The 15,711-nt window shown below is 39.5% G+C and overlaps 2 protein-coding genes across 4 annotated transcripts; one reads left to right on the top strand and one right to left on the bottom strand.

Annotated features, from left to right (window-relative positions):
* Positions 1-98: 98 nt before the first annotated feature.
* LOC115785687 (Rieske domain-containing protein-like) lies at positions 99-3,862 on the bottom strand. Its single transcript, XM_030737482.1, has 4 exons — positions 3,620-3,862; positions 1,114-1,350; positions 986-1,020; positions 99-797 (listed from the first exon to the last, which is right to left on the bottom strand). The coding sequence occupies exons 2-4, from the start codon at positions 1,322-1,324 to the stop codon at positions 507-509; spliced, it is 537 nt and encodes a 178-aa protein (XP_030593342.1). The 5' UTR covers positions 1,325-1,350; positions 3,620-3,862; the 3' UTR covers positions 99-506.
* A 1,171-nt stretch (positions 3,863-5,033) lies between these two features.
* Positions 5,034-15,132, top strand: LOC115785799 (kinesin-like protein KIF24). Of its 3 annotated transcripts, none has more exons than XM_030737666.1 (16): positions 5,034-5,262; positions 5,726-5,749; positions 6,615-6,717; positions 6,796-7,467; positions 7,659-7,821; positions 7,919-8,016; positions 8,391-8,600; positions 8,827-8,914; positions 9,600-9,721; positions 9,948-10,053; positions 10,158-10,229; positions 10,337-10,446; positions 10,635-12,712; positions 12,786-13,197; positions 13,362-13,455; positions 13,542-15,132. In XM_030737666.1, exons 3-16 carry the CDS (start codon positions 6,659-6,661, stop codon positions 13,689-13,691), a joined length of 4,434 nt encoding a protein of 1,477 aa, XP_030593526.1. In that variant the 5' UTR covers positions 5,034-5,262; positions 5,726-5,749; positions 6,615-6,658; the 3' UTR covers positions 13,692-15,132. The 3 variants fall into 3 exon arrangements, with proteins under 3 accessions (XP_030593526.1, XP_030593524.1, XP_030593525.1); XM_030737664.1 differs by having other exon boundaries at positions 7,653-7,821; XM_030737665.1 differs by lacking the exon at positions 5,726-5,749 and having other exon boundaries at positions 7,653-7,821.
* The last annotated feature ends 579 nt before the right edge of the window (positions 15,133-15,711 follow it).

Here is a 15,711-nt window from a genome sequence, read left to right as displayed (position 1 = left end):
TTTATAATTTTGCAGTTAATTGTATAACAGCAAAGAGCAGACATTTTGCATGTTTTCTTCATTATATTTTCAGTTAAATATTTAATGTTTAGATGTACTTTAAATCATTGCTTTCTGCTTTATTTTTGACACTGTCCAATTTTCTTCTGGAAAAACTGATCCACATTAAGTGAGTTTAATTACAAGAAAAATAAATAAATACAATAAAAAAATATAATTATAATAATAACAATTGTAAAAATACAAATTAGAAGCAAAAATGAAACAGTGATTATATTATTTCAGTGAAAAATAATAATTCAGAAATTTTAACCAAAAACAAACATATAATCAATAGTCTGCATCAAAAATAAAGTGTTCCTGAAAGTAATAATGTCCGACATTTACTGTTCACATCCAGTATTAACTGATTTTATCCACATCTGTAGTAACATCACCCTTTCTGTGCCATTACAAGATCATAGACTAGGTGGAAGACGAGCAAAGCTCCTTGACTTCATCAAAGGTTATGTCTTGGGTTTAGCTTTCGGCTGAGCTTTGACTGAGGCCTTCCTGTATTTCTCAGTCTGGTAGACATCTGACTCAATGGTTTCACTGGAGTCATTGAGCGTTACATACACATCCCCATTGACCTCAGTGACCTTATGAATCCTCTGTTTGACACCCTTGGAGCGCCAGTGAGTCCTCAGTGGTTTGGCTGTAGGATCATCCACAGCTTGGTAAAGTGATTCCCCCTCTGCAAGCGTGATCTTGTACTTGTGCCATGGGCACACGATGCACAGCCGCCCATTGAACTCCTAAAGGTGATGCAGCACAAAGGTGGGTAGAGAAATACGATTAAAATAGAAATATCTGCATTTATCAGATATCAAAGGAAAAGTTGAATGTTAGATTTGTGCACAGCTGTTTACAGTGAACATCTGGCAAACTGTGCCTGATTTATTTAATATGGTGCAATAATCAGAATAAATAGGAGACAACTCACCTCAATGTCTCCATACTGCAATGCACCACCTGAATCTGTCCATGAAAAAAAACAAAACAATGATGAGCTATAACAGAACATATATTCCACGCTGTCTTATGAATTATGTCAACAGAAGCAATACTTACGATAGCAGCGCATGTCCATTGCATAAAGCTGCCCCTGGTGGTGTACGAGCAGCACATCTCTGCATCCATTCACCAGTTTGGTCAAACGACCAGCTTTGACAATGTCCTCCTTCCTTCCAATGAAGTGGGAGGTAGAGAAGGGTGAAGAGGAGGAGGCAGAGGGAGGAGACAAGGAAGAAGAAGTATGAGAAGTCTCCTCCTCAGAGGACATGTTGATGTTTTCTTATAGCAGATTTCCTGAATAAAATGAAAGAGATTACAGTTAATGTAACTTCATGATCAAGAACAAAAAAAAAAAAAATTAATTTCTGATTTTATGTTGACTGCTTCTTATATTCCTGTTGCAAAACACTTGGAAAACATCGTCTTTGTCTATATGTTTCTTTTTTGGCGAATTTAATTAAGTATTAAGTATTCAGTTACTAAAACTGACAATGATTTTCCCTGCACATCTGTATAGCCTGTTGGCAGGCCGAACAGATCTCATCTTTATGTGGGACTGCAGAGCATTTTTATTCTTTGTCCCCCCTGTCCCACATGTTGAGACAATGGCCCACATTTTTATTGGCTCTGCAAGAAATGCACTTTTCTAAAGTCTGACTTTCACCCAATGCAACTGAAGGGAAGGCTATCTATTATAGTCAGAAGGTCAGCCATTCTCATCAAGAAAAGTTATAAGTCACCAGAAAGTCACAAGCTTTGCAGAGTTTGTTGAATATGATGGAAACTACCACAAAGAAAATGAAGTGACAGGATATTCTGAGAAATAAGAGTTTTTGGGTTTTTTTGCTAGTTATTTTTCAGTTTTGCACATGGGGAAAAAAAAAACGGTGTGAAGCGACACAGTATGTGTGCGTTAGAATTGGATTAAAATGGCTAAAATAGTCAGCTATGGCTCAAAAAAGGTATGGCAGTCTATGGTTGCATCCAAACTAAAACCTGAAAACTGTTACCAGAGAGAAGAGCAGCTGAAAACACAGAGAATACAGGTGTATATAACGATTATCACATGAGACCATGAGAACCAACTTCAGCTTCCTTTTATCCTTATTGTATTTACTTAGCAAGCCTGTAAATATATTTTTGCCTGTTTTGCAGATGACAATCTTACAATATACACAATTTATTCTATTTTTTTAGTTAGATTTCAGCATTGTTGATTGGCCCACATCAACAGTGTTTACCCACTTACACGTTTAGTTTGTTGGGATCTGGTCACCCAACCTCTCTAAATGGTAAATGGACTCGTTCTTACAGTATATATATATATATACACTCAAAGCACTTTAGACAACATGTTTCATTCATCCATTCATACACACATTCATACAAGCACTTTCCACGTCTAAGTGCTTTCTCAAACTCACTTTACATTGTGGGTCACATACAGTCCACTTAAGTGGGTCAGACAGTGAAGTTCCCTTTTCTGTGGTTGTAAAGAGGTTTAGCTACATATTTAATCCCTGAGATAAGTGAAATTTCAACAGTACGTCTCCGTTTTTCTACATTATAAAGAAATGTTGCTGTAGTAAATGAAAGACATCTATCAGCATGACTCTTGAGCTTAAATTGCAAGAAATAAATGTGTAAAATCACAGAAAAGGGAAAAAGTTCTGGTAGCTCATTGCCTATACTGTCCTGTAAGTAAAAACAGAAGGTTTTTGTTAATTCACAGAAAATGTCCTTTTGTTTATTTTACTGTGGACCCACTGTAAAAAACAAAATTTTTTATGGTTGATAGTGAAAAAAACAGTAACTTTTCTATCATTTAATTGTTTATCTTTTACTTAATTACTTTGGTGTAGTATGATTAACTGTGAGGGAGGTCTTTATCAATAGAAAAAGCTGTAAAACCTATGAAAATAGTTAAAAGCCCCAAATTTATACCCTCCTTCACATTTTCCAAAGCCGTCCAGCAGGCCGGATTGGAGCCTTTCCTGGCCAATTCTGGCCCCCGGGCTTTATGTTTGACAACCCTGTATTAAACAATCAATATTATATACAGTCTTACAGTTTTAGGCTTAGTGAGCAGACAGCACATAGCATGACAATAAATCAAAACAAAGAGTGTGAAAAAACAGCTCTGATATCATGTCAATGCATTGATAATAACAACCACATAACTGCTCTTTTTGTACAGTTAAATATACACATCCTCTTCCCACCATCCTGCACATTTACACTAAATATTTATATAAACAAAGTTAATGATAATAATAAGATAGTGTTTTCTTTTCAAATGTTCTTTAGAATTTTTTTCTTATTATTTTTAATTTATTGTGAATCCATTCAGAAGCGTTAATCTGTCACTGTGACAGGCTCAGTACAGATTACACGGGAAACACCAGTCTGTATTTTCACTCCTGTACCTGCATTTTCTCTCCACACTCAACGTGTTTTCATCTGTAAAACCTGACAGAGGACTAAAACACATAGAAATCTGTTACCCGATAAGCTTTACATGCGCGTTATTTTAGCTCTATTTCTCTGAAAAGCGTTAAATTACCTTTTCTGTAGTCTGGCTGTGAGTTCAGTGACCGGCTGTCATACTCAGACTTTCACGCCGCTGCTGAAGAGGCTCCACGTCAGTCCTGGGAGAAATTACACTTATCTCTTTGCGGTCATGCGCCAGCACGTTATCTGTGTCGCACAGGCCCGCTAAGAAATGTGGACAAGTGTCAAAACGTAAACTAAACTTAAACTTCGGAGCTTCAAGAGGGCTACGAGGAAGCGCCAATGTTATGTGTTACATCGAAATATGTCCCCACTGAAACTATACTGAACGCAATACAACACAACAACACGATGTGCAAAGTTTGTACAAAGTAAGCACACACACACACACACACACACACACACACATATATATATATATATATATATATATATATATGAAAAAAGAAAAATTGTTATTTATTTATATATATATATATATAAATAAATAACAATTTTTCTTTTTTCATTATACTGTATATTTAATGTTTTAAACTTAAGCAGTTGGCTCCATAGCCTGTACAAGTATCAAACTCATTTGAGTTGCACCACACATTAAAGCATAAAGTAGTAAAGCATAATAATCATGAGCCATCCTTTTACAACAATGAACAGCCTGAATATTCATGCAAAATAAGTGTAATTTTAACAATATGTGTGAGTTTTCACATTCAGTGAGTCTGCTGTCATTAAATATATTAATCACAGATCACAGGCCCAAAATCTTCACATGCTGAATTATTCTAAGTAAACAATAAAACAATTTTATGTATTTACGATTTAAAAATGTTAAAAGCCCTACAATGCTTGTAACTTTCCATTCATTATCACTCTTTTATAACAACATTGGCATTACTAAATTCCTATAACAGCAGAACATTGCATTACTTAATGGCCTCAGTGTAATTTGACTAGTGAGCATATAATAAATCATTTATACAGTCATTGTCTTTGACCAGCAATCCAGTGAGCTGAATCGGACCGTCTGGCAGGCTGGTTCTGGCCCTCAGGCTGCATGTTTTACAGCACTGACCTACAGTACATAAAGTGGGTGTGGATCTGGATTCATTCTCCTGTCCTGTGTGACAGTTATATTTGTGTGATTGTGTTTATTAATTGTTATAATTTTTGCTTCTCCTGACTGGGTGACTCTTCAAAGAGATTTTTAATCTCAATGAGAACTTATTCTGGATAAACAGGATATATGTAGACAGCTAAACTGAGTCAACTAGAAAATACACCTGTGTAGGTGGTAGTATTGCCATACTGCCTCGGTGTGCTGTAATGAAGTGGGGTAAATGTCTTTAGCCTAAGAAGGCTTTCTGTCTTAGAGGGTTTGTTGGTGGGCATTAAGCCGTCTGAAGGATTAGCATCCCTCTGTCTTGCTGAACTGGCCGGCTGTCCTTCGGAAATATGTGCACATTTCCTCTTTTCTGAGCGGAGGCGCAGCGGGAAAACAGCGAGCTCCTCTCTCTCGGCCGTTTCCGTCGTCATGGAGACCCGCTCCGTGTACGGAAATAGCGATACTGCTGAAGCTGAAGCTGAAGCTGAAGCTGAAGCTAGCAACTGTGTGAAAGATTAATGCATCTGTTCAGTTCCTTTGCTTCGTTTGCAGCTTTGTGTCTTTTGCTCTTTACACGGTCTGGAGTTGTTCCGGTAAGTTTTATGACGATTTTCGCCTTTTAGAAAACAAAACAAAACAAAAACAACTTATCTGTCACAGTTAGCCTAATCACTTCTAAAACTATCAGCCAAGCACAAGCATGTAACTGGGATGCTTTCAGGGGAGATACCAGGAGTTTTTAAATTAACTACCTAAGAAAACATGAACATAATTTTCAGGCTCTTCTGCAGTGTGCTGTGTCCCGTGGTGATGTGAAAGTGGCATTCTCAAAATCCTAATTAAGTAAAAGTGCTCATTATGCAGAATAATAGATGTTATACTGGAGTGTATATTATTAAAGCTGCAGCTCGATTTTAAGTCATTTCTGTATAGCTTAAACTATAATTATATAGTATTTTTATTAGATTATTAATATCAAATTTACGACTACAAAATGTCTGGTAACTAAAGCTTAATAAAAGCAGTGAAAGTTAATTTTACAGTTTCTTTCTGCAGGAACAGACCAGCACAGAATGTCAGGTAAGTATGTTCCACAGGGAGGAGCTGTTCAGCCTTTAAAACAGAGAAACAGGTGACGTTAGTGCAGGCAGTGTACTCAGGAACACAAAGAACAGAGAGCCTGATTTCCACAACCATAGGTAACAATCTGGAAGGGAGCAGTAGCTCGAGCTGGTCTTTAAGTACTGGTGAGTGATTATTAGATGACAAATAGGTGGATCAGCTGAAGCCCAGGAAACCAGGTGGCCCTGCCAGGGGCCTCCACCTGAGGGAAAAGGAAAGATTGAGGCAAAAGAGAATGAGAGCAAAACAGGAGAAAAAACCCTGACCAGCCCTAATCCATGACACATGCCCAGTCTAGAAACATTGGGTGTTGTCACAGTGACTGCACTCTAGCCCAGTGGCAGACCAGTCATATTTCAGGTGATGGGAATGAGGTTTTCCTCAACATTTACTTTATGCTCTGCAACTATGAATATAAGTTAAACCCCATTCTGAAAGTTATATAACAAAATTAGCAGTTACTAAGACAGGTCATGAAATCCCAGTATGGATTCACATAAGTGACTGTGGCTTATGTATGAATAAGAAGAGGAATTCTTTCATGCCTTACTGCAGAACTATTGCAGCAGCTGGTCAGTTCAATGTAGAAGCCAGCAGCTGCTTGCATGTGTTTGCTATATTTATCATATTTGCTACTGTACAGAAATGTGTGACGACTGCATTACACTCTCCTTGCTCCATCCTGGCCTAGTGTCAGATTTCAGCATGCTACCAGTGTCCAATGCTTTGCTTACCAACAATAGAGCAGTGCGGTTGTAACGACTCAATGACCGATCATTGGCTGTAAGACAGAAATATTGAGGGATCTCTCTGGTTTTCACAGGCCAGGTGAAGTAAGAAAAAAGGAAAGAAGAGAGTAAGAAGAAAATGACACTTTGTCTTTATGAATGTCTGAGAGCAGTCGGGCTACAGCATCTCTATGCCAGGTAAGCGCAACCACAAGCCATTCAAACTCACACTATTCTCCTATCAAACAATTTGCCTCTTCCTCTCCTGTCCTTCAGGTTTGCCTCAATGGGTGTTTGTCATACACCCCACCTTTCAGTGCTCACCATGGAGGACTACCCCCTCTTGGGTATCCACACAATGGAGGACAGGACTCGGTTCTTCCAACTTGTCCAATTTATCAAAACTCTTGACCTGGATGATGATGATGATGATGATGATGATGATTATGGCTACAGCCTCAGTGGATGTGATGAAGGTGGCACAATAGATTGTCACAATAGCTATGGAACATCTCATGATGAGGATAGTAATGGAGCTGCTGCCAGTAATCTAATTGCATCCACTTCTGCCAGACCATCACATGTTTGCAGACGACTTGATTTCAGTAATGAAACCAGTCATCATCATCATCATCAGCGGTCATCTCACCCTGTTGTTCACGTTAATGTGAGTCATGCAAGATATGAGGAGCTCATCCAGGGAAAAGGATGTGCCACCTCTGTGCGGCATCATTATAAACCAAATTCCAAGCCTGCAACTGTGGCATCAAGGACATTTAACCACAAACCTTTGGGACACAAAGACAGAAAAGGAGCCACAAAGAAGAAAAATCTCCATGCAGAAATGAGCACTGATAGATGCAAGGCAACGCCTGTTTTTGAAGCAAAGAGAACAGCTGGGTATAACTATGGACTACCACTGAGTACTCCTCCTCCTCAAAGCAAACAGTGAGTGTGGTCTGTATTGTCCTCTACTGAAACTGAATTATCTCATTGCAGCAGTATACATATATAAATGACAATTAGAAAGAAATCAATACAAACCCATGAGATGAGACAACTTTTTAAATAATTGATATTGGCTTTATAATGTTAAGTTTTTCTATGATGATTCAAATTCTGACTGATTTGAGTGCCAGGCAATCAGAAGAGCAGCGGATTAAGGTGTGTGTCAGGAAAAGACCGCTGACGTGTGCCGAGAGTCGACGAGGAGAGGCAGATGTTGTGACAACGCCAGGTGGAGAGTGTGTGATTGTCCATGAAGGCAAGGAAGCTGTGGATCTTTCACAATATATACTACAGGTAGATGTGCAGAGAGGAGACAGTGTAAGGTTACAGTACTTGAATTACTACTTTAGGGCTTTTTCGCACCTTACCCTTTGCTCCTTTGTCCCTACAGCACAAGTTCTACTTTGACCAAGTTTTTGGGGAGGAGAGCTCCAATGAAGAGGTGTACCGAAAAACAGCATATCCTCTGGTGCAGCACATGCTCAAAGGGTAGGGTTGCACTGATGTACCCATACTTATGGAGATGTTTCTAAATTGTTTCTACACTGTAAATATTGACAAGTTGGCTTTACTTAAAATAAAAATACACAAACTCGTTGCCTCAAAAGAATTAAGGAACCTCAACATGACAGGGGCGAGTTATACTTATAATAAATAATAGAAAAATCAAGTACAGATTATTAAATGAAATAAAAATGCACAACAGTACTCCTCAGTATGTGGGCAGAAGGTAAAAAATTGTTCAATATAAAAAGGTAAACATAAGTTAAACGCCTTTGTTTAAAATAAGTAAGAACATTGTTTGCATTCACAGTGTATCGTGTGCCCTAATTGTCTATACTTCTTTGTGTGTGGGAGCACAGAGGCAAAGTCACCTGCTTTGCATACGGCCAGACAGGTGCAGGGAAGACTCACACCATGCTCGGTTCACCTACCAGACCAGGATTGTATGCTCTGGCAGTTCAGGACATCTTTGCTCACCTGGCAACCACACATTCATCCCAGCTGGTGTATGTCAGCTTCTTTGAGATCTACTGTGGCCAGCTGTATGACCTGCTGGACCACAGGAAGAGGTCTGTGTTTATGTTGTTTAGGGTTGCGTTAAATTTTTGAGATAGACATTGCACTAAGGGAATAAATATAACCTATATCCCATCTGGGTTATTTGTGTTTTGAAACGAGGACACCCTGGAATTAGGGTGTCCTCATTTCTTTATATTTAGTGTTTTTTCAGTTAAAGATTGATCATCTTCCTTCTGTACTTGTTTCTCTTAATCTTTATCTTTCTTTCTTCTGGAGGTTATATGCCCGGGAGGATGGACGGAGAATGGTTCACATTTCAGGGCTGCGTGATGTCAGAGTCAACTCAGTCAGCTCGCTGCTCGAGGTTAGCCCCATTTTAAAAAAAAAAACATTACGTTATTCTTTTATTGTGTTCTATGAAGCTGGTGTTCTAATTACCACCAGCATCTGGCTCACAATCCATTACACTTCACAGGTTACTGTAATATGTGAAGTACAGAAAGAAAGTGGTAGGTTTTCTTGTCATTGGTTGTCTGTATTGCAGAAAGAAATTAGAATTTAAATCTCAGGGTCACAAACAGTCATATCTAGTACAAATTAATCTAGCTCAACACCTAATCAAAGTGTTTGAGGTCAGGAGTATTATGACTACATTGTCAATAGTAAAGCATGAAAATATGTGAATGTATCAGCATTTTATCAAATTACTGATAATAGCATAGAATGGTAATATGAAGGCCCCAACCGTGATGTAATAAGGTGGGAGTCAACCAATAGGACCATTCCCTCCATGATCATGACCAATAAGATCATGCAAATCAAAACAGAGAATCTTACATTAATGACTTTACTAAATACTTTGAATTGAATATTAATCAGTAGTATTACTGTATTGTGGGCAGTTTTCTCCTGTGATCCCCACCCTTGTTCTTAAGGACATTAAATACTTGAAAAATTACCCAGCAAGAAAGTACTGTAGTGATTTCTGCAATCTGTTCAAACCTCTCTTGAAAGACATATCTCATGCCCTTCTCTCCCTTCTTGTCCAGGTGATTTCTCAGGGTACAGCAGAACGTACACAGGGGATGAGTGGCGTGAATCCACTCTCTTCTCGATCCCATGCCTTGCTTCATATTCAACTTAGAGATCCAAACCAGCAGATAGCTGGCAGGTGAGTGACATCTGATGTGTTTTATTATATTCTTAACTTATAGTTAACGCACTTCATGATGCTATTTCTTTTTTTCTCTGAAGCATTAATAGAGTTATTGATTAGCAGATCAAATAAGGCAAACAGCGTTAGTGTAAAATGACTGAACTAGTGTGTGTGTGTGTGTGTGTGTGTGTGTGTGTGTGTGTGTGTGTGTGTGTGTGTGTGTGTTTGTGTGTGTGTGTAGAATGTGGTTTGTGGACCTGGCAGGAAGCGAAAGAGCATCAGATGCCAAAGAACCTGACAGGCAAAGCCGCCTGGAGGGAGCTGAAATCAACCAGAGTCTGTTGGCTGTAAGCTATACAGACACATGCTCACACTCTTAGAGGTCCATCATAAAGTCAAGGATATTTGTGAGTGTATGCTCATTCCCACTGTCAATTTTTATGTCCCTCAGCTCAAAGAATGCATCCGGTCACTTGATCAAGCACAATCGCACACACCTTTCAGGCAGAGCAAACTGACTCAGGTAGTAGAGCTGATGTAACTAGCGACACAAGTATGCATCAGTATCATGGTTGATTTTCTGGTTTCTCCACTGATCCCCTATGTTTTAATACTGACTTCTTACTCTAGGTTTTGAAAGACTCTTTTGTCGGTGACTCAATGACGTGCATGATTGCCAACATTTCACCTGGTCACACAGCAACTGAGCACACACTTAATACACTGAGATATGCGGATCGGTAAGTGTGTGCATGTGCAGGTACAATGAGGGGTATTTAATATATTTGATTAGTTCCTTGAAATATTTATTGATATATTTATTGTGTAAAGCCATGCTGGATTTCATTCCTTCTAGGTTAAATTATATGACAGGGAAAATTTACTTAAATTCAGTCTTTGAAATCATGGTGGCTTTAATTGTTTTCAGGGTAAAAGAGTTGAGAAGACAAAGAGGACTGAGAGGAAGAAGAAGAAACAGAAGCAAGACAGCAACCTCGCCCAAACATAACCTGTTCAGCAGCACTACTGATAGCAGTGTTAGCACTAGAGGGAAAAGTCCTCCAAAAAAGCCAAAGTTAACAAGGCAGAGCGAGGCTTTTGGTCCCACCACTACTATCACAAGGTCACCTGTGGGGAGTGCATTTCTCTGTTCCACACCCAAAATCAGCAAATGTGGAGACGAAGCAGATGCAAGAAGCAGGGAAAAGATCGGACTTGAACATATTGCACCAGTTAGAGGTTGGCTGAGAATGGGTGACAAAAGGCATAGGAGTAATGGAGCAGATAAATTAGAAGGTGGGAGAATAGGAAATGACGGGTATGAAAGTACTGAGAGACAGTCTGTTTGTGAGCAAAGCCCTGGGGCAGTGCTGGTGTTGGGACAACCAAAAGACAAGCAGGCGCACTCATGGAAGGTGCAAAAGGAGGGAGAAGCCCGTGAGGCTGATTTATCTTATACTGAAAGAAAATCTGAATTCTGTTCCAGAGAAGAAGAGAATGAGCAACATATTTTAAAAGGGGGAATAGAAAAAGGTCAAAAGAGCAGAGATGCAAACAGCAAAGGGGAAAGGCTAAGGCACAGAGAGTTACCAAATGCTAATGAAAGGGATAAGGAGAGAGAGAGGCATCTGAGATGGTATCACAAGCAGCTGCAGCAGTTTATACCCTCATCTGTTTCTTCATCCATACATCTCTCGTCACCCTCTACATATCCATCTTCATCATCACCATCCTCTACTCGGGGCTCTGTCTTCAACCTCTCCATTTCATCCCATATGAGTCACAGTTTGGAACAGGTTTTAGATGGATACACAGCCAGATCTGAAGTTAGGGCTGATGGTAACAGAGGGCGGGTGCTTTCTCCCAGCGGTGAGATTCAGTTACAAACTGAAACCTCTTCTGTCTCCAGTAACATTAATGAAGAGGATGCTCATGGAGACAGTGATGGTGTTTGGAAAAACTCTAGGGTATCTTTGGAAGGAATGCAGGCAGGATTTGGACAAGAAAGGAGTAAGAGTGAAAAGAGGAAGTCACTTGAGGCATCAACTGAAGAAAGGCAAAGAAGGAAAGAAATGGGGCCAGCCGGGATGGAGGAGGGAGAGGGGAGGTGGGTTTGGGTGGCAAATAGGGCAGCAGGTGTAATTCCTAAAAATTTTGAGGCACAATTGTCTCGCAGCTGTGATTCACAAGACAGACTGGAAGTGGGTGTGACAGGACTGGATGTCTCAGATGACCCAGCTGATGGAGTGCAGAGCACTGAGAAGGGAGGAGCAGCTCAGAAAGGGTGTTTATTGTCTGCTCACAACAACAGCAATGGCAACAACCTCATTAGCAACCCTCCTTTTGAGCCACCCCATCAGCGGGCTCCTGCAGAGCGGCCCCTCTCCCCACCCTGTGAACATATCAGCACACTACTGACCTCAGACATGCTTAGTGATGTGTCTTTTGAATCAAAGCATCCCAGATCCATCCCAGATGCAGCACCATCAAACAGCCACAGAGAGAAAGAGCTATGGTTTAATGCTACTGTCAATAAAAGACCATTTTTACATGTTCAGTCAGCTACATTACCTCTTACTACTTCCATCACACCTCCTGAGCCCCTTAACAAACTACCAGAAAATCCAGCTCACACTCAGGTACACAACCATTCAGATGTTAAAATGATTGCTTCACCTCAAAATGAGACTCAGGCAGATTCTTTTAGTTCCATCATGGAACCCCTCAGCATCTCCCAGCTTCAAGTAGATCGACAGGTTGCCACAGTCTCTTTCCTCCAAGGGGAAAACAGCAACACCAAAGTGAGTCCTCTTAAGAATGAGAGTGGAAAAGAAAACAAGCGGGATGAGGTGGAAAAAGTTGTAGAGGATGAGAATGTGGGATTGCAACTGTGCTTTGTGGAGCTGCCACAAGTAAAAACCCACCACCATCCCTTATCTGACACTATGACAGATACGAATCACACAGAGGGAAAACAAGACATACAAGTCACCAACTGTTACACAGGTAAGTATAAATTCTGATGGTTGTGTGTGCTTAAACAGGTATGTGCAGACCTATTTTGTTTTCCTGTATCCAGGTATTCCTGAAGGTTTTTTGGGCTCCCTACAGGACCAAGAGAGCAGTCAGAAACAAACACCAGCAACTCTATTAAACAAGCCAGCTGCATCTCCACTTAAAAAATCTACATGTGCTGCTATGCAAGTGTTTTTACCCAGTTTACATGATCTAATCACAAAAGACGCACAAGTGCCACCAGAATATGTTCATAATGACCACAAAAAAACTCCTTTACCTTCCATTATAACACCACAGTTAGAAAGTGACTCAGGTCACACACTGCCAAGCCAGTGTCACGCAGTACATTCAAAGCATGTCTACAAATTGACCACTTTACTCCAACCAAACAATCTTGGAGAGGAAAGCACCAGTAATCACCAAATTAGACCCACAATCCATCTGTTTAACCTGGACGACTTGGATCATGCAAGGTAAGTCCAGAATTCTCACTACTTTTGCTATTGTAATTATCCAAAATACTGAAAAAATGCACATGTATTCTTGTGTATTTAATGGTATTAGACTAATTAAATAGAAGGGGTTAGTTTAAGGATAATATTTACGCATATTTTTTTTTAACCCATTCTAACTTTAGGTGGTGTATTTTCAAGGCCCACTGGGAGCAACTAAAAGAGATGGAAGCTTTATGTCTTAAAGAGGGGAAGCTTCTATGCCAGCAACCTGATATGGTCAGAAAAAAAATCACAAACACAACTCTTAGCTTAAAGCAATTCTGACTATTTCTATATTTTTATGTGCACTCTTTGTCTTTTAGGCATTTGGGGAATATGTCCACAAGCTGGAGGAGATCATGGAGAAAAAGGCTTGGTGTGTACACAGGATTAGAGCTCAGCTGCAGCCATATCTGAAGCCTGTTCCCTCTAACCACCCACAAGGTGGAGATAATCACAGTTCAACTAGTTGAATTAAAGTTAATAATATGTAGATTTTTGTAATGTGTTTTCACTGCTGTAGCTTGTGTTATATACTGTAATATATATGCTGTGTTTAAGTTTGATGAGTTCTTCGGGCACCTGGCAGCTTTCATTTGATAAGTTTAATGCCAAGATGCGTGCTGCACTAACATGCAAATATATATTTTTTTAATGGAATATATGGAAGCTTGTTTCTCCCACTGAAGACTTTTTTTAATAACTCAAAAGTTTTGACTTTGCTTGGCATTTTTTTTTTGTGGTGAAACAAGCTTCCATAAATAAAGCTGCAATAACTAGAAGAAAAAAAGTCTGTAAGTGTTCATGTCAATTTCCTCTGCTCATTGTAATGTGTGTTTTCCCCTTAGACTTTCAGCACTTTCTACATGCTGATTTCAGTTCAGACTGTACAATGTATTATAAAACTGACAGATTCTTTGGATCAGATTTTGCACATATTGACTACAGAAAACCTCCATTATCTTCCATTAGAACACCACAGTTAGAACGTGTCTCGGGTTACATGCTCAGAATGTGCATTATACTACTAGAAAAAATGAAAAGTTTTTAGAAATCATTTTTAGATTTTTAACTTATGACTTTTAGTTTCATATTATTTTTTTTCTTGCCTTTGCTTGGTCCATAAAAGATTTTGTGTTTTTCCATTAAAAAAATCTTTGGTTTGAGTCTTAATTTTAGTTTTATTTACGCTACTATTAATGCTATCTGGACAAAGAGCTAGATCTGTGTCTCTGGGATGACAGCTCATTGAACCAGACATTTATTTGAACTTGATCTCAGGCTGTGACAGAGATGCTTGCTTAGCAGACCATTTTCTAGTGTTAGATTTTTATGATTTCAAGATTTTTGGTATCTGGTATGATGCTGTCTATAAGGAATTTTAAATTTTCCTCTTTAAATGTCAGTATTTTACTTTGGGAAATACTTACTTTTTTTTACACGGAGTCCAACTGAAAATGAATAAAACAAGGACAAAAAAAAAGTCTACCCAAACACATTTTCTGTTAAAATCAGACACACAAATTATAGGACAATGCGTTACATTTATATCAGATTTATGAAGATAGCAAGACAGGGATTGGAGTGACAGATGGGTGCAAAGTGGGGGTGGGATTACATCAGGAATCTGCTCTGAGCCCCTTGTTTGCAGTGGTGATGGACAGGTTGACGGATGAGGTCAGACAGGAATTGCCACAGACAACACTGTGATCTGTACCAAGTGTAGGGAGCAGGTGGAAGAGAGCCTGGAGAAGTGGAGGTATACACTGGAGAAAAGGGGAATGACAGTAGAAACAAGACAGAATTGTAATTGTACCAGCAGGATCAGTGTGGCTGCGGCTGTGGACACCCATCTCCCTATGTTAGTCTTGTCTCTTTTTCTCTGGATGGTTGTTCTGAATGAAATTTTGTAATAGTATGATGGAATGACATTATATAACTTCTTGTATGATGATCAATTTTGTTGTATGTAAAATGACAATAAAGTTTATTCTATCTATCTATATGCATGTGAATGAGAGGGAGACAGGTTGGAAGGTGAAACTGCAAGGAGTAGGGTCAACAATCCAAAGCAATGACAGCACAAAAGAGAGGCGAAGAAGAGAGTGCAGGCAGGGTGCATTGGGTGGAGATGGTTGTGTCAGAATAGACCTGCTGTGATATATGCTTTGGAGATGGTGGCACTAATAAATAGGAGGCAGAGCTGGAGGTGGCAGAGCTGAAGATGCTCAGATTTTCATTGGGAGTGACCAGAATAGACAAGATTAGAGATGAGTATATCAGAAGGACAGCTTAGGTGGAGCGGTTTGGAGACAGACAAGGCCGAAGTGGTTTGAGCATGTGAAGAGGAGGAACAGTGGATATATTGGACAAAAGAACATGGAGCTGCCAAGCAGGAGGAAAAGAGGAAGATCACAGAGAAGGTTCATGGATGTAATGAAAGAGGACGTACAGAGGGTCGGTGTGACAGAGGAGGATGCTAGTGACAGGGTG

The sequence above is a fragment of the Archocentrus centrarchus genome, chromosome 9 (genome assembly GCF_007364275.1).
Source record: "Archocentrus centrarchus isolate MPI-CPG fArcCen1 chromosome 9, fArcCen1, whole genome shotgun sequence".
NCBI classification, from domain to species: Eukaryota; Metazoa; Chordata; class Actinopteri; order Cichliformes; family Cichlidae; genus Archocentrus; species Archocentrus centrarchus.
The sequence above is the reverse complement of the archived record's forward strand: the minus strand, read 5'-3'. Positions and strand labels throughout refer to the sequence as shown.

Bases quoted from the DNA above. Each gene is read 5' to 3' on its own strand.
- LOC115785687 (XM_030737482.1), bottom strand. From the start codon at position 1,324: ATGTCCTCTGAGGAGGAGACTTCTCATACTTCTTCTTCCTTGTCTCCT. The intron at 1,021-1,113 runs GTAAGTATTGCT...TTTCATGGACAG, and splicing joins AATGGACATGCGCTGCTATC to ATTCAGGTGGTGCATTGCAG. The intron at 798-985 runs GTGAGTTGTCTC...CATCACCTTTAG, and splicing joins TGCAGTATGGAGACATTGAG to GAGTTCAATGGGCGGCTGTG.
- LOC115785799 (XM_030737665.1), top strand. From the start codon at position 6,659: ATGACACTTTGTCTTTATGAATGTCTGAGAGCAGTCGGGCTACAGCAT. The intron at 6,718-6,795 runs GTAAGCGCAACC...CCTGTCCTTCAG, and splicing joins CTACAGCATCTCTATGCCAG to GTTTGCCTCAATGGGTGTTT. The intron at 13,456-13,541 runs GTCAGAAAAAAA...TTTGTCTTTTAG, and splicing joins TATGCCAGCAACCTGATATG to GCATTTGGGGAATATGTCCA.